The sequence below is a fragment of the Eleginops maclovinus genome, chromosome 17 (genome assembly GCF_036324505.1).
Source record: "Eleginops maclovinus isolate JMC-PN-2008 ecotype Puerto Natales chromosome 17, JC_Emac_rtc_rv5, whole genome shotgun sequence".
NCBI classification, from domain to species: domain Eukaryota; kingdom Metazoa; phylum Chordata; class Actinopteri; order Perciformes; family Eleginopidae; genus Eleginops; species Eleginops maclovinus.
Genome location: NC_086365.1, coordinates 3,883,118 through 3,908,656, shown reverse-complemented (window position 1 = coordinate 3,908,656; position 25,539 = coordinate 3,883,118). Strand labels below are relative to the sequence as shown.

The 25,539-nt window shown below is 41.2% G+C and overlaps 1 protein-coding gene across 1 annotated transcript in view; it reads right to left on the bottom strand.

The window, feature by feature from the left end:
• Positions 1 to 25,539, bottom strand: part of iqsec3a (IQ motif and Sec7 domain ArfGEF 3a) — a 93,351-nt gene that overhangs the window by 23,842 nt on the left and 43,970 nt on the right. Inside the window, exons 4-6 of the mRNA XM_063905439.1 lie at positions 20,640 to 21,904; positions 9,309 to 9,470; positions 3,779 to 3,901 (exon numbers count right to left, since the gene is read on the bottom strand). Of these exons, the coding sequence (XP_063761509.1) occupies positions 3,779 to 3,901; positions 9,309 to 9,470; positions 20,640 to 21,904 (1,550 nt within the window). The remainder of the gene's footprint in view (positions 1 to 3,778; positions 3,902 to 9,308; positions 9,471 to 20,639; positions 21,905 to 25,539) is intronic.

Genomic DNA, 25,539 nt, shown 5'->3' with positions numbered 1-25,539 from the left:
ATCCAACATTATAAATTAGGAGAAGGGTACAAAAAATTATCTGACAGGTTTAAACTGTCTGTCTCCACAGTCAGAAACGTAGTTGTGAAATGGAAGGCCACAGGAACAGTCCGTGTGAAGGAAAGATGTGGTAGGCCGACAAAAATAGGGGAAAGGCACAGGCGAAGGATGGTGAAAATGGTCACAGAGAAGCCACAGACCACCTCCAGAGAACTACAACAACATCTGGCTGCTGATGGTGTAGTTGTTCACCGTTCCACAATCCAGCGTACTTTGCACCAGGAAGAGCTCATTGGAAGGGTGATGTGCAAAAAGCCTTTCCTGAGTGTTAATCACAAGAAGAGTCGCATGAGGTATGCAAAAGCACATCTGGACAAGCCAGAAGCATTTTGGAACAAAATACTGTGGTCAGATGAGACCAAGATTGAGTTATTTGGTCATAACATGAACAGGTATGCATGGCGAAAAAAACACACTGCATTCAATGAAAAGAACTTGTTGCCCACTGTAAAATTTGGTGGAGGATCTATCATGTTATGGGGCTGTGTGGCTAGCACAGGTACTGGAAAACTTGTTAAAGTTGAGGGCCACATGAATTCCTTACAGTACCAGGAGATTCTTGACAAGAATGTTCTAGAGTCAGTCACAAAGTTGAAGCTACGCCGGGGTTGGATTTTTCAGCAGGACAATGATCCTAAGCACCGATCAAAATCCACCAAGGAATTCATGCAGAAGCACAGGTACAATGTTCTGGAATGGCCATCCCAGTCCCCAGACCTTAACATCATTGAAAATGTATGGATTTATTTGAAGAAGGCTGTCCATGCACGGAGGCCAAGAAACCTGACTGAACTGGAGACGTTTTGTGTGGAAGAATGGGCCAAAATACCACCTGCCAGGCTTAAGGGACTTGTCTGTGGCTACAGGAGGCGTCTACAGGCCGTTATTGCAGCAAAAGGAGGCAATACTAAATATTAATGGAATTATTTCTTAGGGGTGCCCAAATTTATGCACATGCCTATTTTTGTTTGAATGCACATAAACATGTTTCTGTTTGACCAATAAAAGTTATTTCACTACTGAGATGTTTCTGTTACCATAAGGTATAACATATGTTAAAATGAAGTTGCTGCTTCAAAAGCTCAGCAAGTGACAAACTGATGCAGTGGTTTTCCTAAGGGGTGCCCAAACTTTTGCATACCACTGTAACTGTATTAGTTTAATTGAAACCAATAATATAACGTTTAAATAAAACATAGTAGTTTCAACCTAATATTATTGCTTTCAACTAACCTAATACAGCTATGTGAAATGTGTTGTCATAGTACATTTAATTGAAGTCAACGTTTCAATGTTTTCCATGTACTAAATAAATGTACTGGAGTAAAACTCCAAATATATACCTCTGAATTGTGGTGGAGTAGAAATACAGAGTAGCATAACGTGGAAATACTCAAGTAAAGTACCTCAAAATGATACTTAAGTGCAGTACTTGAGTAAATGTACTTAGTTACTCAACACCACTGCTGCAGGGTGTGTATATAAGGGTGTGTGCGTACTACCGTCTGATGCAGGCATGAAAACATTAACAGAGGTTTAACTGCATTGCTGGGATCTGGCTCATGGTAGCTCATTCATTAGCACACTGACGCAGCAGATACAGAGGCTGCTGGCTGCTTCTCACTTTCCCCCCTCACTCTTTTCACTGCTGCTTCAAATCCTCTTCACTTACTTCGTAGATGTCTCTTTGTGTGTGTGTGTGTGTGTGTGTGTGTGTGTGTGTGTGTGTGTGTGTGTGTGTGTGTGTGTGTGTGTGTGTGTGTGTGTGTGTGTGTGTGTGTGTGTGTGTGTGTGTGTTTGGAGGCATATCAAAGCCCAGGAGAAGGCACAGAGAGGCAGTGGCAGTTACGCAACGCTGGTTATTTATAAACCTTCCTCCCTCTCTCCCTTTTTCCCCCCTTTCTTCCTTTTCCCAATCTCCTCTCTCTCACTATCTCTCACTCCTAATAACATGCAGAGCCAGCCTGATGTCCAAACATTAGCAGTGCCAACCTCCCTGCCCACTGACTATGACAATACCAACGCTTCTCTCGTCATTGGGCACCTCGACAACTGTGACAGGTGGTTGTTACTCCAGAGGGGCGAACAGTTAGCGTTAACAAACAGAGCCGCAGCTGCATGCTAAATTGTCTCCACGCCACAAATGGTGTCTAGAAATGACACGCCCGCTGGCTATTTGGATGGGGGCTGCATTGTCAAAATCGTAGCCGGTAAGCAAAGAAAGAAGGTGAGGAAGCGTGACTCGACTGCTGAGATCATGTGTGAGGCATCAAGATATAAGCGTATTTATGTTCAGTCACTTTCTCCATTACTCCTGGACAGTGGTGTAAAGTAACTAAGTAGATTTACTCAATTCCTATGCTTAATTTTAGGTACTTTCTACCTTGTATTTTTACTCCACTACATTTATTTAATCCCTTTAGTTAATTTTCAGATTTGGATTAAGGATGTGAAATATAATCAACCCTTAAATCAGACTTTAGTTCACCTGGAGTAAATCCAGCAGCTACCCTGCAGTATACAAAGCCACCTTTACCAGCTCTGAGAACACTTTAATGATCAATAATTATAAAACATATCAGATATATTATCCTGAAATGGACCAATCAAACAATGACTACTTTTACTTTTGGTACATTAAGTGTATTTTGATGCTAATACTTTTCTACTTTTACTTGAGTAACATTTTGATCGCAGCACTTTTACTGTAACAGAGTATTCCTACACTCTGCTTCTACTTTTACTTAAGTACACAATCTAAGTACTTTTCCCAGCCCTGCTCCTGGATGACAGTGGGATTTGTGTGCATTTCCAATTTTATCTGTTTTTGCAAGCAAGGCTCTCCATCTTGCCTGATTAAATTGAGTCATTATAGCGTGTTTTTCCCTGTATATTTGTCTGGCATAGCTGTACATAACCTAAAACAAGCCTGAGCTCGCATCTGAAGAATCACAAATTGACCTCTCAGCACGGCTCCAAAACTCCATGTATGCATATTTCATGATCAAAAAACCTGAGAATTGCAAAGCTCTGCAAGACAAGTTTGGCTCAGAGGTAATGCTTGAGTGACAGTATTTCATTTCACTTTTTATATCTGCGCAAATATCAACACGCCCAGATTTACATTACAGTGGAAAGTAAACGACACGAGAAGGAAAAATTAGGGGTATTTGCATAACACACCAGATGATACATATTCATATCTGTCTCCAAAGCAAATGTTTTCTCCTTGCACAACAATGTGTCTGAATATTACTTATCTGTTTGAACTGTTTCATGAATAACACATTTGTTGTCTGAAATGTTAAAGATAATTTTGCAAGATAAGAAAGACTCAAAATGCTGAAGTATGAGACTGTTACAAGAGAGCATTTTGACACCCAGGCTTAAAAACATGAGTCATAGCTAAGCTAAGCAACACTAGCTAGCTTGTAGGAGACTTATATAGTGCGATGGATTTTACAGAGCAGTTACACACAAAACTAAAATGAACACTGAAGGGAGGGACTTTGTCTATCTGTATCTCAAGAAAACTTGCTTTTAACTGAAACAGAAAAAGCCAAGAGATTTAGGGAAGTGTTTAAAGAACACAAAAACACCCAAAGTTAGTTTAAGAAACCTGTAGTAATGTTAGATAATGTGCGCCCTGCGTAACACCGGTGAGTATACTTAAGAGATAAAGCCAGACTCTCACAGCAGCTACCACTTTTATAATTACCTGAAGGCCTCGATAAGACGTTCCACTTTCTGGGCTTCTCCCTGGACACGAATGTGGGCCTGAAATTTCCTCAGCGCTTCGTCCAGCTCCATGCCTGAGAAGTCCATCTCATCCACCACACAACTGTTGAACACAGGGAGGAAGTCATTTAAAAATGGAAGGAAGAGACAGGAATAAAATACATACTCATACATATCATCATGGTATTGGGTGGCCTTTCTTTGGGAGCAATATGCAGATTTACACCTAGGATAAATGTCCACTTCCCAGTAACATCACTACAGCCTGCACCGACACCAGGAATAAGACTGGGCCGGGCTACCTTCTTTGTACCACAAGACACACACACACACACACACACACACACACACACACACACACACACACACACACACACACACACACACACACACACACACACACACACACACTTACACGTATAAAATCCTCCAGAGCAGAAAATCCTTCTATTACCTGACAGACCGAGCTTAATGGCTTTAATTAAAAAAGCACAAATATTCTGTCCAACCAGTTTGGGGGATAAATACAGCGTGGGCAATTTGGAGGTAAGATGAGGTTTTGAAGTAAAAGGTGACTTTGGAAACAAGTTTTTAAAGTTTCCCTCGCTTTGATGTTTTCACTGGAGGTATAAAGTGGAATGATAATCGAACTATGAAATTAAAGTCCTTTTTTTCTTACACTGGGTTCATCTTTCATGTGGAACTTCAAACCTACCCACACTCGTTAAAGGTAGTCTTTGCCTCAGCGCATTGAAACACGATGCTGTTGATCTAAAATGTGAAGTCGCGTCGAGACATCTCCGTCTTCTTCTGATCATTTATTTGTTGTACTACGGAACTCAATGGGGAACATGCACACACACGCACACACACACACACACTCCGCATAAAGATGGATTACTGTGAACAAAGCGAGTTAATGAGGTGAGTACTTGACTGTGACGAGCTGCTCTGGCAGAAAAGAGTCAGATTGCTGAGTCTACAATACTGCCTGACGCACAAGCATGCTCATGATAAAATACCATGAAGTACTATTTAGTTTAGTGCTGTGATAGTGCTAAGACTAGGACTACCCCTACTAGTAATGCAAGGGCTATAGAAGTGAAGGAAATAAAAATAAACTACCATTACTACTTCTCACAGTCTCACAGGAGTTTGTGCAATGGTCACAATATGTATCCATTCATTCGTGTACAGCACACGGACAAACATTTTCCCTTTTTCTCGTGTCATAGAGAACGATTGTATTTCAATTGGAAGTATACTTCATGCCTGCACAACGTCTTCTTGTGAGGGCGAAAGCAGTGTCTTGGGAGACCTGAAGCTTTATGGTGTATTCACTTTTGTCTAACTCAATATCAAGCCACAGTTATTCATGTTTTTGGGCTCACAATACCAGAATCTGTGTTCAATCTTTTGTTTCCTTCTGATTTGTTATTCTTTTTTAACCACACACTGTTATTAAGTCAACAATCAGTCACAATTATCCTTGTTTTTATTTATTTGTTTTATTGTATTATGACTGTCTTTTTGCCGTCCATCAGCAGAGAGGGAAATTATTACTGTTTGTTTGTCAGCAGGACTATGGAAAAACTACTGGGCTATTTTGAATGGGTGTTACATGAGCCATTGATGAACCTGTTACATTTAGAAGTGATTACCAGCAGGGTGAAAGTGTTACAGTACATTTTGAAATAAAACATATTATCGGTTTTATATAAATATATTATATATATTTATGGTTTATATTAAGGCTACTTTAATTTGTTTTTATTTGAGATATTTCTAAGGCAGCAGGTGAACACATCATTTATTGAACATTTATTGCTTTTGATTATTGTGTTTAGATTAAACAGCATTTGTAAACTATGACTGTTGCTACATTTTCTATATGAAGTCTTTTGTTTCTTCTTTTCTAATGTTATTTATTTTCTCTTCCTTTATTTGCATTTCATTTGGCATTTGGGGTAATCCAAAAGGAAACGTAAAGTAAACAGGATAAATTACTTACTATATTTATATACTCCTACATAAATGATGAATAGGTTACATTTTTTGACATGTAACTAGTTATTGTATTGGATTACATTTTTAGAGCAACCCATCCAACCCTGAAACTGCATATTATAATATAGGGACATCACTAGTGCAGCTATAAGCTCCATGTACTTGAGGATATTCCTTGTAAAACATATCTACCCTGAAACTTGGATAATACCTGTATTATTTCTAGTAGTGATTGGGTTTGAAGCACATTTCCAGCACAATGCCCCATAAAGGAAACCCTTACGGTACAGTGACTGTGACCGGATCCTCCTCCTGATCGTCTCTCTACTGTCGAGCCTCTTTCATCGCCCTTTTCATGACTCACTTCCTCCCCCACCACCTCTCTCCCCCTTCCTCCCCGGCTGTCACTCCTTGTTTATGTAACGTCAGGCGAGATGCTCCCTAGCCCTAGTACATCAGCCCTCTCCTCCCCCCTCCCATCTCTTTCCCATACACACTTAAACATAGCAACACAGGCAATCTAACATGGATACACTGTTATGATGCATGCTCTTTGTGTATCTGTATGCAGTACCTTGCAGGGGAAGAGACACATCTGTCTGCAGAGCAAGGCTTAAAAAGTGCATTTACAAAGATGCGTTGGCAGGTGAACACACACCGACACACACACACACACACACACACACACACACACACACACACACACACACACACACACACACACATACACACACAAACACAAACAATGCAAATAAAAGGAAGCAGATGGAACCATATTTTAAGCAACAAATGAGCAGATGACAGTCTCAAAACAGATCTAATTTTTCTTGCTAAACAAGTAGACTCGATTATCAGAGTCCTCGGGGTGCCTCGTTTCTTGGAACCCAAATCCATAAGCACAATTTGGCTTAATTGACTTGAGACGTTTTAACTACTGTTGTTTATGCTCGGAGAGATGTGAAGAGAATGAGGCAGCGTTTGCTTTATAGGGAGAGGAAGGAAAGGAAAAACAGGAATACAGACACACATGCATTCACAACTCTCCCTCACACACATTCAAGCTCAGTGAATCAACATGAGTGATTTTCACATTAGCCTGCGATCCCTCACCGGCTCTCCTGTGACTGCGCTTTATCGGAAGTGCTCTCACAACCTTTGCACTCACCTGACATGTCCCCATTCAACATCACTTCCACTCATAGTGTGGCAGAATGTCTGCACCGTAGGAAAATAGGGTAAAATATACTTCTATGTATCCCAGTGTCACCTGCACTGCAGCATATCAGCACTGCAAATTTGAGTATGAAGGCTTAAAAGCATAATCCTGCTAATACATTGTATTTGGGGCCATGATGGCGTCCGTTTAAGCAGAACTGGATATCAGATGATGGCAGCCTAAGGTGAACAACTTTGCAGAGTGCTGTGTCGTGTATGTCTGACCTTGGAAAGGCTAAAAGTGTGTTCTTCCGCGGGTTTGATAACTTGGACAAAAGAAAAGGATAAAAGATCTGCGGTACCTCCTCCGGGTTGATATGCAAATTCTGAAGTAATTGGTGAATCAGAGATTGTAATAGAATAAAAAAAGACAATCGCTGAGATAAAGCAAGGAAGGTGGAATAGAAGGAAAAAATCTCTGCAGCTTCAAAGCAAATGAAGTCAATGAAGTTAATGACCTGGAATGAAACATACTGGGGGAAGTGAGTCATGTGTGCATGTGTGTGTTGCAGTGTCTCCATATTTATTTGATGAGACATAAATAAGGGGCAGCTATATACCCGGTGGGCATAGAAGCTTTGTTAAGTCTGATCAAATAATCTTGTTATCAGGGTTTACATATAAAAAGATAGTATTTTGGGGGTCCTATTATCCAGCATTTGCCACAAATGGACTAAAGGTTATGTTATCTTTAATATGTTGGGATATATTAAAAGGCAAGCTTTGTCCTCATCTCCAAATAGAGGATATCATTTGATCTACACCAGGGGTTTGGATCTAATTTAAAGATAACACAAGGGTAAAACTACAGAACAAAATATTCCTCTATTCTGATGAGTTGCATGGTGAAATCTCCCAAACATATTTTACATTATCAGATGACAGCTAAATTCTTTGTTACTTCCTGTCTGATAAAATAATGCAAACACAACAGCTAATGCATTTGTGATACCAATGTGATAAAAGAAGAAGCAAAACAAAAAAGGGCAGGAAAGGTTTTTATTTTATTTTTGTCTTATCAGCTTGATCCCCTCCTCCTGCAGTTCTGTCTGGCGAGTCACCCTAGATTTACAATCTGAAGAGTCACATGAGGGATCATTTTTTGGATCGTTACACTTCAATTTCAGCTTGTTTTCTGTTTGTTTACTGGGGTGAAAAATCTAATCATAAGTCAACGTCTGCTGAAATAACAGCTCTGATAAGTAGAGACTGATTTTTATTGTATTCCTTTTTCATTTAGGTTTCAGGAAATCATCTAAGATAAAGTTGAAAATGTCAAAAAGTTGTCTGAGGTATACACAACTGGAAACTGCAGTGTTGCTACTAATAAGGCTGGGCGTTTAGCTAAATCATACCCTGTATCCTGTCATGTGCAACTAAGGACGCATTCAAACCTAATAGTCCGCTTCTTTGGTGCGCACCAGACGCCAGTTTGTTACATTGTTTGATTTTTTAGAAGGTTGGGTTTGCGTTCACACGGGCAAAACTCAAACGCACTATAGACTCTAAACAAAGGTCCTGTGCACGGAAATGCTGTTCAACAATTGGTCAGACATAAAACAGGTAAATCAAACCCAGGCAATTTCTACCTCCACCTTGGAGCATGGGCAGGTTATTTTAATGCAGCTGTTAATCTGGAGAGCATATCAACAGACTCTAGCTGACGGCGCATATAACCAGACAACATGCATTAAAAACATTATAACACATAATGAGAGACGTTCTGCAGTAAGGAGGAGGTTTCACCGACGACAGGGAGCTCTGATCAGATTGTACCACAGCTTTTTGCTGTTCACAGGAGACCAGTGAGGTGAGCAGTCACAAAAGCAAATATAGCCTAGTGTATTTTTAGTTGTTTATATGTTTGTACATTTATGAATTCAAGCGCTCAACAGTTTGTCCCCTGCCGCTCATTTTGTTAGCCACAACTTGCTATCTTCTCCAATAACCAGAACAGGAAATGACGCATAAATACTGCGCTTCTTATGTTTTGTTGAAGACTGCGTTCACACCAGCGATTATTCCCTCCAGAGTTCACTAGCAAGCGGACCGAGGACCACCTGATTTAGGTGGACCAGAGACTGGTTGTTTAGTTCGCCTCGTATATCTTGCACTTCAAACCAACCCAAACTAACCACACCAAGGGCTGAAACGCTCCAGGGTTCGATTCAACCGTACTTAACAAGGCTGGTGTGAACGCGACCTGACCCCTGTTCCCCTACGGAGGGCTTTGTAAGAGAAGAGCAGGTAGTTTATCTTAAAACATGGAGATAATGTGTGCTACTCACTCTAGCACATCTCTGTTGAAGGGTTTCTTGCTGTTTCCCAGGAATTCTCCGATCATCTGTCGGCTTAAGCCCTTCCTTTGCAGCAGGAAGTGGGCAACGCCGATAGGTGTGTCGGGAATGAAGCCTCGAGAGATCAGGAACTGAAGGCCTTTGTCAGGGTTTCTGAAACAAAAACAGATAAGAGAATAAGGAAAGGGACTCAATGGGTTAGAGGAAATCTTGCCAGTGATTCAGCGGTGTTTTGAAACTGCACAAATGCTAATGTACGTCATTAGCATTTGTGGTAGAAGTGTAACTGTATAGAGACAGGTTAAGGATTTAAAATACTTAACCAGACCACACCAGCAGCAGTAATCCACACTAACACCAAATAAAAATGCACCCTTTTTTGGTTTACTATTTAGTATTAGAATGACTGCTGTGAGGACATTAGGTATGTTTAATAATAGCTAAAAATAAAAAAAATGACTCATTGTTATAATGAAGTTCTTGGTCTGGAATGCTGTGTTGGGCACTTACTGTACTGCACACCTGTGAGGTGCTGCTGGAGACTGCTAAGTGTGATAAAACACACAGGGCAGAATCTCATCAGTATTCATTCCCCTGCAGAATTACCAGCATTCATTACCAACCACTAAACAGCACGACACTAAATTCACTGAATGGCTGATCCGGGATGCAGCTTTAAATCCCTCCTATATGCACGGAGGTGTTCCTAATTAGAATTTATTGGAAAGAAAGAGGTCCATGATTGCCTTAATCTAAATTCTATTTTTCATTCATTTAAAGACAAATTCTTCACTGTGATGAACTGTGTTATGTTAAGCAACTCTAAGTTGATTTTAACCACACAATTGATTTATTCAACCTGAGAAAAATAGTTTGAAATTACTGTGGGTATACTACAAACTACTACTAAATAATAAATGTATTTAAATAGTTAGAATACATTACACGTCACTTATAAGACGCTTTTATCCAAAACGACTTACATACAATCCATACTGTGGACAGTCCCCTCTGGAGCAATTGGGGTGAAGTGTCCGGGGACACAACGACATGCTGACTGCAGTGAGACTCAAACCTACTCTCCCCTGATGTGAAGATCAGCGCACTAACCCACTGTGCCACAGCCTCCAGTACCAGTTAGCAGCTGACTGTCAGAATGAGGTATACTCAAGCAGTATTCCCTGCGTCACCTGACTGCATCAATATTAAACATTACCGCTTAATCACAACTTTTTCTCACCAATCATTTGAATATTATTTTTCAATGGATATTCTGTGAAAAGGACATACCAGGGTGTGACCAGCGTTACTTACAGTTGCTTTATATTTTAACATCTGGGAAGTGTCACTTTTGCTGCAAAATGTATAATCCTACTTTAACCTTCTTTGGTGTTACCAGTCGAATTTAACATCAACACAAAAAACATGTATAATCATCAAATTGTATTTCACACCCTATTTAAAGAATAGACACTGAAAATGTATTCCAATGGGTGTGTACTATCTCATGGATGAACACAATCTAGGGTTACCAATTAATTTCCTATGGCGGACATATTTGACTGGCAAAACACAATAGGTGTTACAAAGTTGACTAAAACATGGGAATTCAATAAAAGTGGTGATCAGCAATGTTATATATTAAAATAACTCCCGTGGAGGATATCATAAGGCCTTACGGCAATTTAAATCACAATGTTTATGATTAATGAAGGTAGTAAATCGGTCAGATTCAACCCGAACGTGACATGGAGGATTACTAGAACTTTTGAAGGAGAAAATTCTCTATATACTTTCATTGGCTTCTTGCTTGATGCACAACTGTTTACCTACATGAAGAGTGAGGGGATTGTTGTCAGCTGACTGCATAACAATAGTTATTTACATATGAACAAGGGAGTGATATCCTAACTATTAATAACCCCATTAGACACAGAGGGTAGATGCTCTAGGGAGGCTACATCACTGCCACAGCCCTCCCTCTGCAGTCTCTATACAGTGTTTAAACCTCAGCTTTTACATAACACAAGTCTGTGTGTGTACCGCAGCTAATGGGTTTATACCACCAGGGTGGGACGGAGGGGAGGGGAGAGGGGATAAAGGGCAGGATGAGGAAGGAGGAGGCTGGAAGAGGACCAGACAGAGCAGATGTGTGGCAATGTGAGTGTGAGGAGGACGGAGAGGCAGGGCGCTGAGTGCCGGCTGGACCGCCTGAAAGCATCTGCTGTGACAGCCCTCAGCACGCTCTCTGCTGCTGGCTCACCCTCTCAGCTGAAGGTGATGTCTCGCCAAATGAATCTGGCAGATATCGCACATTTGATGTTTGTCCAACAACAGATGGATCGCACATGGTGATTATTATTCGCACAATCACAAGTGGATTGGGAATGAAGACAGGCGAAGGACAGGGAGGAAATGATGCAGGAGATACAAAATGCTGAAAGAATTGCAATTTTGAATGTATTACCTAAAAAAAACACATAACTGTATTAGGTTAGTTGAAAGCAATGATATTGAGTTTTTAAAATAATAATAGGTTCAACTTAATATTATTGCTTTCATCTAACTTAATACAGTTATGTGCAATTTGTTGACCTACTACATTTAATTAAAGTCAACATTTCAGTTTTTTCAGTTATCATCTATTTTCTGAGTTTTGTTTAAATAAATGGACGACAATGGATCATTAATGTCGATGTGCGTGGTTTTTCTGACGGATCACAACAAGATGGATGGCTGGATGCAGACAATCACAAGTGATGTTTGTTGTAATGTTGAAATTGAACACTGTGAACATTTTTAATGACATGTAACTCGTTTGATCATGCCGATGATTGTCCTTTCTCAGCAGCAAAGGTGGAAGTACTGTTAGTACAGTTTACAGTATGTTCTTTATTTCTAGGGGAACTTAATCAAGTGGTTGAGTCTTATTTTAACCAAATGTTTATGGTGGCCGAACAGAAAACAATCATAGGAATTGTTCCTCGAGGTCACATGAGTCATTTTTAGGATTTATGTTATGAGTACACACGAGGAATGACACAAAAGGACTTTTTGTGACACAAAAACCACAGTAGTGAAACCAACAGAATCCACATGTTATGGTAAAAGGACATCTGGGTCCAGATAAACTGCCCCATGCCCATACATCCTTCTCCCTCACACACACGTCTCCCTCTTTATTGCACACACACTTTTTATTTTGTATCTTGGACTCCATCACACACTTCCCGCTACACATTTATATCCACTTTTACTGGCCCTGTATTTCAGATGTATTTGTGTTGTGCACAGTGACCGTATCTCACAGCCGTGTTTTATAGCCTTTACAAGCCGAACTGCCAGCGCTGCATGTTGCCTATTTTTCCAGATGCGTGCACATTTCTGTTTCATTACTAACCAGTGATAGATTGATGGCTGGTTAGCTCCCCTCTGCATTTCTCTGAGAGCTAACACGATTATGTGGGGTGAATGTAAACGCTTGAAACGCCTGACTCATTAAACTGGTGTAGAATTGCTGTTGCAAGCAAAATTATAACAATACAGCTTCCTTTCCTCGATTATGTAGGCTAAGCAACCTGGTCTGATGTATACCCAGAGCCCTACATGAACCCCTGCATTAACACGTGTGCTTAATGTGTTATTTTGAAATGATTTTAAACAGGATGTGGTTAAAACTCTTTCAGTAAGTTTAACCTAAAAGGGAAAGTTGCTGCAATAACCTTTTCTCATACAATATTTCGGTCAATTTGGTCAAATTTACAATGATACAGGCTTACTACTTAGAGCGGTAGGAGCTGGAATCATAGCTTGAGCCATTTCACCGATTATCCTGCACATTGATTACTATTTCAACCGTTTATCCATTACTTGTTCATAGGTCTATCTATTACTTTATCATTCTTATGACAGTTTATATACTTTAAGGTAACAATAAACTGTTTATCCATTACTCTTAACTTAACACCACATGCAGTTATCTTTGGAACACTCCTTTTTTTCTGTTCCTTAGATTCTTTTATATATTTAAATGTGAATGTAATACTTGTAGTAATATTTTAAACAAATATATTTTTTATATATTATTTTTTATAATCGCTATATCTTTGCAATACCATACACCAAGGCAAATTCCTTGTTTGTGTAAACGTACCTGGATATAAACTAGATTCTGATCTTGATTCTAATTGTGAACTAGATGTTGCAGCTTTCTATTTATTAGCTTTTGTTGTGTCTCGTCAAAAATGTTAGTCTTGTCAAGTTTCTTGTTTGTGTCATCATGCCCCAGGCCTATGGTTGGTCATGTTTTATGTTTTGTTTAGTCATTTTTATCGTGTCTTCCACTTCCTGTTTTATTTTGGTACTCACCTTCTGTGTCTCGTTCCAGGTCTCTTGACTCCCTGTCACTGCCCTCTCAGCGTCAGCCCCGCCCCTGATTGTTTCCACCTGTTCCCTGTTACCTCATGTTTAAATAGTCCTGTCTCCCCTTGTCTTGTGCCAGTTCGTCTTGTCCTGTCTGTGGATCATTAACCAGCGAACTATCAGCATTTTGTTTATTTATCCTCCATGTGAGCGTCTTGAGTTCTCGTTGTTGCATTTTTGGAAATAAAGTATTTTTTTATACTTTAACTCTGTCTCCTGGGGTCGTGCATTTGAGTCCTACTACCTTGTGTTTAAAGTTCGTGACAGCTTTAGCAATATGTTTTTGCTTGCTCACTCTCGCAATGTCGCAACACATATATAGCAGCTGCAGAAGAAAAATAATAAATGCTTTCTCTGTTGGCCATCTGGAGTTCAGAGTAAGTAATTATGTGCCTGGGAATTTAGCATCAAGGGCAGAATGTTAATACACGCAAGGTTTGTGCACAAACAAACAAACCTGAACTCTACTGCAGAGCTCTCCTCCTAGCGTCAGGTTATCCCTCTCTAGGAGTTTGGCAGGCTTTTCTGATGTTCTGTGTTAATTAGCCTTCCCTCAGATATGCTTTCCTCTCTTCACACTCCCCCCATCCCCTATACATTTCTATGCCACCTTCTATTTAATTCATAAAGCTGATAGTGCTCCATTTCCATGCATGATGGAGAGCCATTCTGAATCCACCAAGAGGTGCTCTGATGTCAATGCTTTCACGACACGTCTACTATGTCTAACCAAGTCATATAAAATGGGAAAGCCATGCATACAAAAAGAGCAATGTGCCATAATGTCACCTCTCCTCACATCCTCCCCTCCCCAGAAGGTATCAGCTCCCTTGTGTGGTGGCAGTGTCCTTGACACACTCTCTCCTCACATAATGGAGTCATTGTTATTCCACACACTCAAGGTGGGAACTAGTCTCTCAACTTTCCCCTCTCCACCTTTTTTCAGCCTCTTTCAGTTCCCTTCTCATGTGCACGCCATTTCTATCTGAATCGTTTTTTTCAATGCAGCCCAGTGCAAACACCAAGAGTTCTTCCTTTCCGCCTGCCAAGGCTGCAAGACAGACATATTGAAACCTAATTGTGTGCATCAGGGTTTCCACTAGGATTTTTTCTTGCCGGTCAAGTGTCAGGAAATAATTTATTTTACCGGACAAATTTGAAACTTACCGGTCATGTTTCAATAACAGATGTTACAAAAGCAACTATAATGTTAACCCCCGAAGGCTAGAGCCTGATTAAGCTGGGGTGCAACCTCTATTCCGACATACCCCTATTACACATGCCTCTATTCCAACATGCATATTAAGACACCATTTTAGTACCGCCATTCCGACAGTTTAGTACCGCCATTCCGACAAACTACCCAGGCACGTCGGGGGAACGTCTTTCTTTCATTTTGTTCGTGTGTCTTTTTAACATATACATTTTGTTTAACATATTCAGTTTATTTTGTAGAATATAATATAGCCTATTGTTGTAATGGATGCACTGACTGGTTGGCACTCAATTTCGTTGTTGTCCGATCGCCCTGCATCCGATCTGCAAGTGGCGGTGGATTCGGGAGGGCTATCAGAAGCGTCCATGAGGGAGGAGGGGGATCCTGCGTGTCTGACAGTGTCAACTACCGCTCCGCAGAGTAATGAATAAACAATGAACCACGGCACTCTGGAGAAAAGGATAAGGTTTGAGAAGCAGTTCTTTAATTCAATCTGGCTTTGTATGACAAAAGCAAGACGAGTCACGACCATCGACCCGACGCAGTCCCCGGCTGCTGTTGTGAGCAGAGTTGGGGAGAAAATCAGCGAAGTAAACGGTGATGTCGTGACGCAGCACCAGTAATGTAGCTGTCAAAAGACAAATATCTAGGGATAGCCTACGTTATCTAAGTGTTGTATGAGCATTATTACCGGACACTTTGACCGGCAGGTTTTGAATTGACCGTTTTTTAATACATTTTACCAGCTAAAAACCGGTAATTACTGGCTAAAGGAAACCCTGGTGTGCAAATGTGTGAGCTTTTTTTGTCTGCATGATCAAACACCCACGTTTTAGCCTTAAGCAAAATGCCCTGTTTAGGATGCAAAGGATACAACAGCGCAGGTATTAGAGGGAGGATATGAGCTGGTGGAACTAATAAGCCCCAAGCTCGATTGCCCACTCTTCAGCTCTACTTTTATTTTGCTATCTCTTCATTCTGTCTCTCCTTTCCCATGTAGCCAATTTATTAAAAGTCAGCTTATCGTTCAAGGTGTTTGATCAGGGGAATGAGAAGAGGGGATTGCAAATAGATAGAAAAGGCTGTGAAACTTGTGATTTTCTGAAAACTCTAGGCTTTCATTCAACAGTCATCTACAAATACACAGTCCCCGATTCCACTCTAAGAATATGTCCTAAAAAACTCAAATAAAATCTGAACAAACAGATCAATGCTTCAGTCAGACCTTCTCTACCACTCCAGCTGTCGTTCAGACTGACACAACAAAGTCTGCAAACTAATTGAGAAAGAAAAGTAAATATAGAGCCGGACCAAGTGATCTTGTTTCTCCTTTATTCCACCTGGCAGGGATTTTGTAGACTGACATAATGAAAGTAGCAGAAATCCATTATGTTGTCTGCATAAAAAACAGATAGTTCAAGAAATTATATTTGGAAAGGAGTTCCTACGTCAGGGTTCAAGTCTTAAGTTGTATTTAAACTTAACACAAAAAGTAAGGACATTTGTGTTTGGTAGATTATTTCTTTGTTGTAACTATGCTCCTTGGCAATAAATCTTATACGGTTGGAAAGCCTGTTTCCTTACCTTTCAAATGCTGCCACATTTGTGAGGAAACATGCATTTGTGGGAGGAGCAGCAGAGCTGAGTAACAACAGCCAATCTCTGGTCTCGTACGGCCGCCAGGAGGCTTGCCTTGACCGCCCTTCTCTGTCAGGCCCACTTGCACTGGAAACTTCAACATGTGGAGGAACATTATGTTCAGCGGTGAGTCCAGATTCTGCCGACGGCACTTGGATCGTAGGGTCACAGTGTGGAGAAGGCACGGAGAACGCTTTGCTGATTGCTGCACCGATAGAGTAGAAGTGGAGAGGAGGGAATGGCCTCCAGTCCTGACCTGAACCCCATTGAACACTTGTGGGATCAGCTTGGGCGTGCTGTCCGTGCCAGAGTGAGCAACACAACCACATTGGCTGACTTGGGACAAAAACTGGTTGAAGAATGGGATACCATCCCACAGCAGTGTGAGACAGACTGGTGACCAGCATGAGGAGGAGAAGCTGTTGTGGCGGTGTATGGTTCTTCCACACGCTACTCAAGCTGCTTGTTAAATGAATAAATTGTTAATAAATAAATTGTTGCCAATATGTCTTGTTTCATCAGACTTCAATCCTCCAATCCACCAAACAACACCAAAAGAGTCAACAGCAAAAACAGCAGTTTGGCAGAGGAGATTTGTCACATTTTTCATGGGCGCAACCCACATAGTCAGCTCTGCTGCTCCTCCCACAAGTGCATGTTCCTCACAAATGTGGCACTATTTGAAAGGTAAGGAAACAGGCTTTCCAATGGAATAAGATTTATTGCCAAGAAGCATTGTTACAACAAAGAAATAATGTACCAAACAAAAATTTCTTTAATTTTTGTGTTAAGTTTACTCTTAAGGTTTCACTTTAGATTTCATTTAAAAAATGAATAATTTTAATGTTTTTGTCTTTTTGCTCATTTGAGCAAGACTTTCTCGAATTCTGACCTAGACTTGGACCATGGTTGCTTCAGTTGTTGGAACATAACTCTCTCCTTTAAATGTTTTTTATGTACTTTGCGCCGCTTTTGATGTAGAATAAAATCTTTCAAAAATGGATGCACTTTGGGGGATTTCTTAATGTTTATATATGATGTTATCTTATTATCTTGCATTCATTTTGTCATCATCTGCCAAAGTCTGATTCCTCTCCCTTCTTGCTTCACCTCTGTACTTTTTCACAACACCCGCTTCTACCTCAACCCACTGGCATCCCCCTCCCACCTCATCAGCTCACCTGTGCTCCCAGCTCAAACTCATCTCTAATCAGGCCAGTATTCAAGCCTCTCATGCTCTTACTGCCATTTTGTTCTTGGCCTTCCATGTAAGACTGTCCAGCAGTTTGTGCAGTTTCGACCTTGCCTGCCTCTGACCTGCCTTCCTCATCTGATTCCCGGTAAAACTCACCAGCCTTCTGTCCCACCCCTTGAGATCTGCCTTTGCATCCTTGGTTCCTGCCTGTCATATCTTCTGCCTGCCCCCTTCTGGTTTGTCTGCCTGGACTCACCTGTGTAAGTCACGTCCTCTGCCCTGTACCTGCTGACACTTACCAACTTTCCCTGGTTTCCTGTGCTGCGTTTGGGTTCAAACACACCCTGTTACATTTCATTTTCCTGATTATTCCCCCTCCACACCCTGTTCCTGCTCCTCCTGTTTTCGCTGTAATGCTCCGGCAAGTTAATCAGCTTTATTGTGCACTTTTATTGTGCAGCAAAGCTCAGCAGTGAGTAAAAAGCTAATGTGTGTTTTAAATGTGTATGAGATTGCTTAATTGGGGCAATATCCTAAAAAAACAACAAGCACCCATAGGAACGGAGTGTATTTTCCATCATAGTGAGATATTTTGGAAAGCAGCATGCGCTTCTACAGAATTAGTTGGCGTGGCAGGGACAAAAGAAACTTGGATTGAGATGTTAAAACATTTTTCTTTCCAATTCCCAAGGTGCCAGTTCACACAGAGCTGAAGGAACTTTTAATTACATTCACGACTCGCAGCAGAATGACTAATGAGAATTTTAGGCTTTGTGGATCGTTGCCATTATTATTATTTTTTTAATTCACCGCTCATGTATTCCAACTAATTGTTACCCAGCAACTCTATCAGTGGTTTGGCTCAATATGTGAGTCCAGGTCATTTACTTGGAGATTGCGTGTGGGGTGTTTAGGTCTTCAGGGTATGCTCTGGGTAAAGATTTAATAGAGCATATGGCAAAACTGCTCATTTAAAGATTCCTTTCCAGTGTGCTGATGGCTGCTTAGCACGTGTGGTTACAAACATTTCTAAAAGGAGAATTAAGACAGTTGGACAAATAAAATGAGGTTTTGCTTGCCTTTTATAGCTTTAACTGAACATAAAAGTACTTATCTGCAATATTTAATATGTAAAAAAGTTTATTATGTGAATATAAAAGATTGTTCAAGAAATGAGTGTTACATTTTTGAAACTCAGTACGTTTGACAGACATCTTAGGGATTCAGTGTGTCTCTCAACAAATCAACAAAACAGAATTAGTCAGCGCTGGCCCCATGCACTGTTGTCACCATAGCAACACTTTTTCTTCCTATCTCTCGCTGCCATGTAACCACCTTGCAACCTGTCTGAAACACGTCCTGGGAAGTTCTTATCAGGTTTTGGCTTTGTCACTCTTCACTAGGCAGCGGGGGAGTACTGAATTCACAATGACTGAAAAGCTGCAAACACAAACAAGCTGTCCGAGTCAGACGTGTTTTTTCTTCTGCTGACAATTTGTGAAGCCACAGAGGACAATGCAATGGGAGTAGGACACAAGAGTTTCCTGTATCAGTATGGGTTCTTGGTTAAAACAAGCTAAAAGACAGGCAAGTCATACCAGAAAAACATCTCAAATAATGCTTCTGCTTTTGTCCTTATTAATCTCTAATTTTAGAAAAGGCAGGGGTTGTCCAATCACAGCTAAGCAACCATAACTAGATGCTATTTGAAGGATTGGTTTTATTACACTGTTAGGCAGTGTTAATTTGAAAAGAGAGACACTTGGTTTGGTGAGTATATCTTTAGCACTGAACAAGAACTGAAGGGGATGATATGGTTTAAAAGGTGTGTTTGTTTTCCAACCAAGCACTTCTTACAAGGCCAAAGGAGCACACCATTAGCTGATTAGTTTAGATGTGTTATAATCTAACTATAAACTAGATTAACCGCTTGTGGACAGGATATATTAAAACAAATCTGAAATAGTTTCTAACAGGCATGCTGCTGTGTCTTATTTCCCCCTCTATAAGCACCATCAACATTAATATCAGTCCTGGTCTTTATTAGACTTTGGGAAGTTTACGATTCTGCAATCCCAGCCCTTGTTACTCAAAATAATGTTGGTTATTAACACATCAGTTAGTCTTGAGAAAACATTGTGCTTTGAAATACAAGTGTAAGCTAAGCAGCCTATTATTTTTATGTCACAAAATAACTTACTTTGTGCTGCGCATAAAAACAAGGACATTGTGTATTCTGTGCTGAGCAAGAATGAAAGATAGAAAGGCATGGTAACAATATGTTTTAGGTCTTAACCAACCGTCATTTCTATCATCTCTCTGTAACTACATTTTCTTCCTTTCATTTGTTTCCTCTGACAAATCAATCTCCACTCAGCTCTCCGTCTCAATAACTCACCCTCTCTCTTGTTTTATCGCTGTCCTGATTTGTCTTTCTGAGAGTAAGGATGACACCTAAGATCTAACTTTGGACATTGGATCAATTCAGTTTGTTCTTTTAGCCTGATGGGGATCTGTGAGGAAAAGTGCTTTTCTTTGCTCTTTGGAATCCAGAGGGCGTATCAAATGCCACTAAATTCCCTTACTAAATGTACCATCTCATCACATATCTGCCCTTGAATACTCAATTGAGAAATCCTGTTTTGAAGAACTTAACTCTTAGGAGCTCATTCCCTCAGTCTGGGAATATAAATAAATGTCCACATTACAAACAACTCTCATGTTCTAATCTGATTTTGTATTTCATGGCTCACCAGTCAACAATGAATCAGCAGTGATTTCCTACCACTTAAGCCCTGAATTAAAATTGAATCCCAATCATCGAAATAATGAAAATGCAGTTTCTACTCACACATTGAAGAGATTGAGGCCGATGCGGTAGAGGCGTTTCCGCATGACGTCGGTGGACAGCGTTGGTGACTTGCAGCTGGCGGGATTCTCACACTGGTAGCGTGGCAGACTGAGGATCATGGCCTGCAGCGCCTCCTTGGACGAGGCTTCAGACGTGGAGCGTGCCTCTGTGGACGTGCTGCTGCTGCTCATCTGCTCCGAGCTGTTATCTGCGGTCTCTGAGCCGCACCGCTTCACCTCCAGCGGCTGCGCCATGGGGGAGCTCACCATCAGGGGTGGAGGGGCATACGGGGGCTCTGTGGGTGGTGGCATCATCTCCTCTGGGCTCTGAGGAGCAGCCATCTTATCCAGAGGGGTTAGGGGAGGCTGCTCATCATCCCCTATCTCTTCTTCACTCGGGGGAGGAGCAGGGAAATCATCATCGTCCTGCTCGTCTTCTTCTAACTCTGATTCCGGGGGCGGAGGGGGCTCTTGTGGAGGCGGCGGGGGATCTATGGGTTCAGCTGGGAGTTCTGCAGGGGGAGGTGGGGGCTCTTGTGAGGGACCAGGAGGTATGTAGGCCGGAGTGGAGTTTGAGGAAGCAGATGTGACAATGGCTGGGGCTCCCTCTGGTTGGACGCAGCTGCCAAGGGTGACCGTGGACGATTCCAGGACTGAAGATGAAACGCGGAAGTTCTGGCTGTCAAACTGCACCGTCACATCGCGGAACGCCATCATCAGTTTGCTGGCGCTTCTCGACAGGTCACTCGGGTCCACTGGAACGTGAGGAATCGTCGACTCTCTGACAACGCCCCCTTCTCCTCCACCTCCCACTCCTGCTGCTGCCGCTGCTGCTGCTGCTGCACTGAAGGAGTCGGCAGTGAACTGATAGGTGCCGCCTTCCTGCAGTGAGCACATGGTCTTCAGGCTCCAGTTGCTGAGTGCATCGTCTATAGACTTGGCCAGTGACTGGACCTGTTCCGTGAATGAGTCTTCCAGGTCGGTCAGGCTGCCGCCGACTGTGGCCGGCAGAGAGGGTGAGCGCACCAATGGGATGCCTGTTAGATTGCAGCCTTCTGCCAGGGCCCGTTCAGCGGAGAAGCCCTCCGTGTTTTGCACACGGACCTTTCGCAGGGAGATGCGTCGAGGCAGACGACTCTCCAAAAGCGAGTTGCGGATCTTTTCGAAGTTCTTGCTGAGCTGGTACTGGCGGAAGGCGGTCTGGATCTTGCAGGCGGCGCGGCGGGAGATGAGATGGCCCCCGTATTTGTGCTCTAACATTTCGATCTAAAAATGGAAAGAAGGATAGAAGGGAAAATAATGAATTACTGTTGTAATATTTCATTTAAACCATCAGTACTCATTCACATATGACAATTATGGCTGCATACTGATTAAATGGCAGAAGAACCACAATGTTTACGCAAGTAGGTAAATAAAAAACAATGCTAAGGACTCCCATAATCCCCTGTATAACATTGACTTATGTTTTTGAAAAGGTCACTACCAGTGTTTCAACATTTGTCAATTCTCCTGCCTGTCACTGTGCTGCATGGAGGATGAATATGGTTTATGATTTGATTAACGTGTACAAAAACATGGAGCATGTAGGTGGGAGATGAATGAGCCGGACATTATAAAGGATGGAATAATGGTAATAGTAAAAGGAAAAACAGATTAAAATCCCAAGATGAAAAGGATTGCAAGTCCAATTTTAGTTAGTAGGCAGAATGAGAATATGAAATTCATCTCAATTCAAATAATTATATCATCCCACAGTTTGGTAATGGTATTCTGCTAGCTGGCTTTGTGTACTGACACTACAACCAGTTTGTTCAAAGCCCCGTTTGTAAGAGAGAACACAGTAAAGGCTGACTCATGGCATTTGGACAAAGTGTTCATATCCTCTGGAAATAGCCCTCATAATCTCTGCGAATTCCATAGAGGAGTCCTCCACACAACTTGAAATTGTCTGAAACTGAACAAGCCATTAATCTTGCCTGTGAAAAATTGCTTAAATGCTGTGGGAAATAGATAGAGATGTAATATAGCCGTTCTCATCTGGCAGCCGCTCAAACACTCAATGAGACCTCTTTGAGTTTCCCAGAATAATCAGGGTGTGTGTATCTTTTGAAATGCTCTTATCTCCTGCAGCCACTCTCAAAAGCCTTTTTTCTTTCACAGTAAATCAATGAATATAATTCTGCTCCTGTTCTAACTGCATCAAGGGTACGCGTGTGGAGGAGGACTCAGCTTTAAAACAGAAGCAGTGTCACCTTCTGTCATTTCACAAACATCAAAAATAATGTACATGTTGTGTCACATTTAGAAATTTCACATTAAAAATAGCATGGCATTTGATTCTAGCTGGTTCCTTGTATCAGGGTGCCGGTACATGAGGATTAATGTGGTCGAGCTGAGATATCTCCCTGTAAATTCAAATGCAAGTGAACGCACAGTCACTGTGGCCACGAAGGATCAAAGTGTGACTTTCAGCTGCTAATCTGCTCTCGCTTTAGTCCGGGACAAAGTCACCCAACCAACTCCTGATAGGCTGTAATGCCTCGAGGGTTTGCAATTTGTGATAAGTGGTTAGTTCAACAAGATGCAGCCTCTGCCGTTGTCGCAAGAGGTACGGAATCACATACAAAGCTCTTTACAAAAGTGGAATGACACTAAAAAATCCATCTTATCTACTCCATTTACATTTCACTGCAGAGCCTCTGCGTCCAAAGTGAGACGTAGTGAGAATATTAAGGTGGTTCCTGAATAGGAAGCAGGATGAAGCTCTACTGTATCAACGGATGGTTCTGTCTGTGCAGAATGATCGATCTCAGCCTGAATATCCATCACTTTTTAATCTCCATTGTTCTGTGCAGAAAAAGACAAGGTTATCTTTATTGCACTGACTGCTCTCCAAACTAGACCTTGTTTTTTTTTATTCTAAGACTGGCACAGAGACAATACGATTGACCTCATTCAGAAAGGTGTCCCTCATCCAAACAAATTCCTCCAACAGTTCCACTGCAGAGGTGCCCTTGGTAGGGAGAAAGGGGACGTCACTCTGCTGCGTTTGATTAAATGTGGCAGTGGAGCTTGTTTGTTTTGCCTTGTGCGTAAGCAGGGTCGGGGATGATGAATAAAGCATTTGGGTCACGTTGCTTTCTCTACCAGATATCTGATACACTTTGCCATCCAGATTAAAGCCACCAGGATGAGCTGGGAGATGATGGATGGGAGGAAGCGTAGAGAGGAAGCAGACTGTAAGAAAAGGGGACAGGATTTCATGCCAGTTGAGCATGGGTTGTGATAGGACTAGAGATGAGTTTTCACACTGCTTTTACAATGGTAAAACCACTATAACCTTATATGGAAAATCCATAATGCTAAAGGGAGCTGTAGATTTGGACGATCATCCTCTGCAGGATTCAACACCTAACATGTTTTACATTGTCATAGAAACACTTCCTTCAACGGAGCAAACAGGCTAACAGTAGAGTGAAGGTGGAGCTTTTTGAAAAGTTTGATTAGTGTTTTTACCATCTGATATTTTTTGCAACAATAATCCTCTCATGGAAATTTAAGAGCTGAACATCCGTAGTTTGAACCTCTTTACAGATGTGATAAAAATGGAAGACATAAAAACAGCAAAAAGGTGCATGGAACAGAGCACAGAGGACACAAAAAACAAATGTATTGAGGGGAAGATGAGAAGAGATAAGAGGTGATGAGACGGAAGACCACGCTAAGAGTGGCAGTGCTGTAAATCCCCCCCATTAGCCCGCTGTCAGTTCTACCTCTGATCACTTCACTAAGTGCTGATAGAGAGAGATTATTCTGGAGACACAGGGATTTGAGAGAACAGCGATGGCAGATCTCTGTTCCACCGGGGCTCTAAATCGATTTTGACGGGCAGATCAGCCTCCTGCTGACCCCATGTTCTCTTTTGAATGAGGAGAGAATCAAGGTGGAAAACAAGCCAGTGCTAAGAGGTTAGACACTGCATTGTAAGGATTTATATTATGCAGAAATGGATACTAAAAACAAAGTGTATTATTCTATACAGGAGGATAGTGATGTTTAAATACAACTTGTGCATATAAAAAGTAGCATGGCTCTCTACAACTTCTAAAAATGGGAGCTGAAATGTTATTTTGAGGGAAGGCTGATTTTAAGAAACCGTATGGAGATGGTAGATTTTCAAGTCTTGAAATCTGGGACTTCTTCTGTTTTTTATATTAAATATTAATAACTATACGTTCTATGGAAGTCATTTGTTTCAGTCTGAATGTTTTTTCTACAAATGGAAATGTGCCTCAAAACAAAAGGTCAACCAAAGGCACAACACAGCATGTTTAATTTAGAGATTTACGAGAGAGGGATATAGCGATATAGAGTTATGTGCGGGGATTTGTTTACTCCCTCTTCTTTTGGAACATTATAAGAGAATTTATTAAAATAGCCTGGCATTGCAAGTCTGCCTCAGAGCCTTCCTGCTTAGCAGCATTGAATATACACCACAGACACATTTAACCTGTGACATTTCCACTTAACTTTGAAAACGAAACGCATAAAGGGTAAGATTGTAATGGTTAGAACCTTATTAACCCCCAACAGTATGAGATGTTGTTTTTTTTCCAGCAAGCTTCATGACCTATAATAGCAGCCACAGTAAATAGTGAGGAATTATTAAAAACATATATAAGGATTCAAAAGTTTGTGGTTCAACATTGATTGTTATAAGCAGTAATACATTATTACGAATAGGGAGGATTGCTCCACCTTTTCGAAAAGGTAGTACTTATTGGCTTTATATAGCAAACGTTACATGAAAAGATTAAAACCCCTGTCATGCTCCTGGGTCTCGATTTAAGATATGCAAAAACCTCTGCGTAAGTAAAGCAGCACATTATCAGATCTCA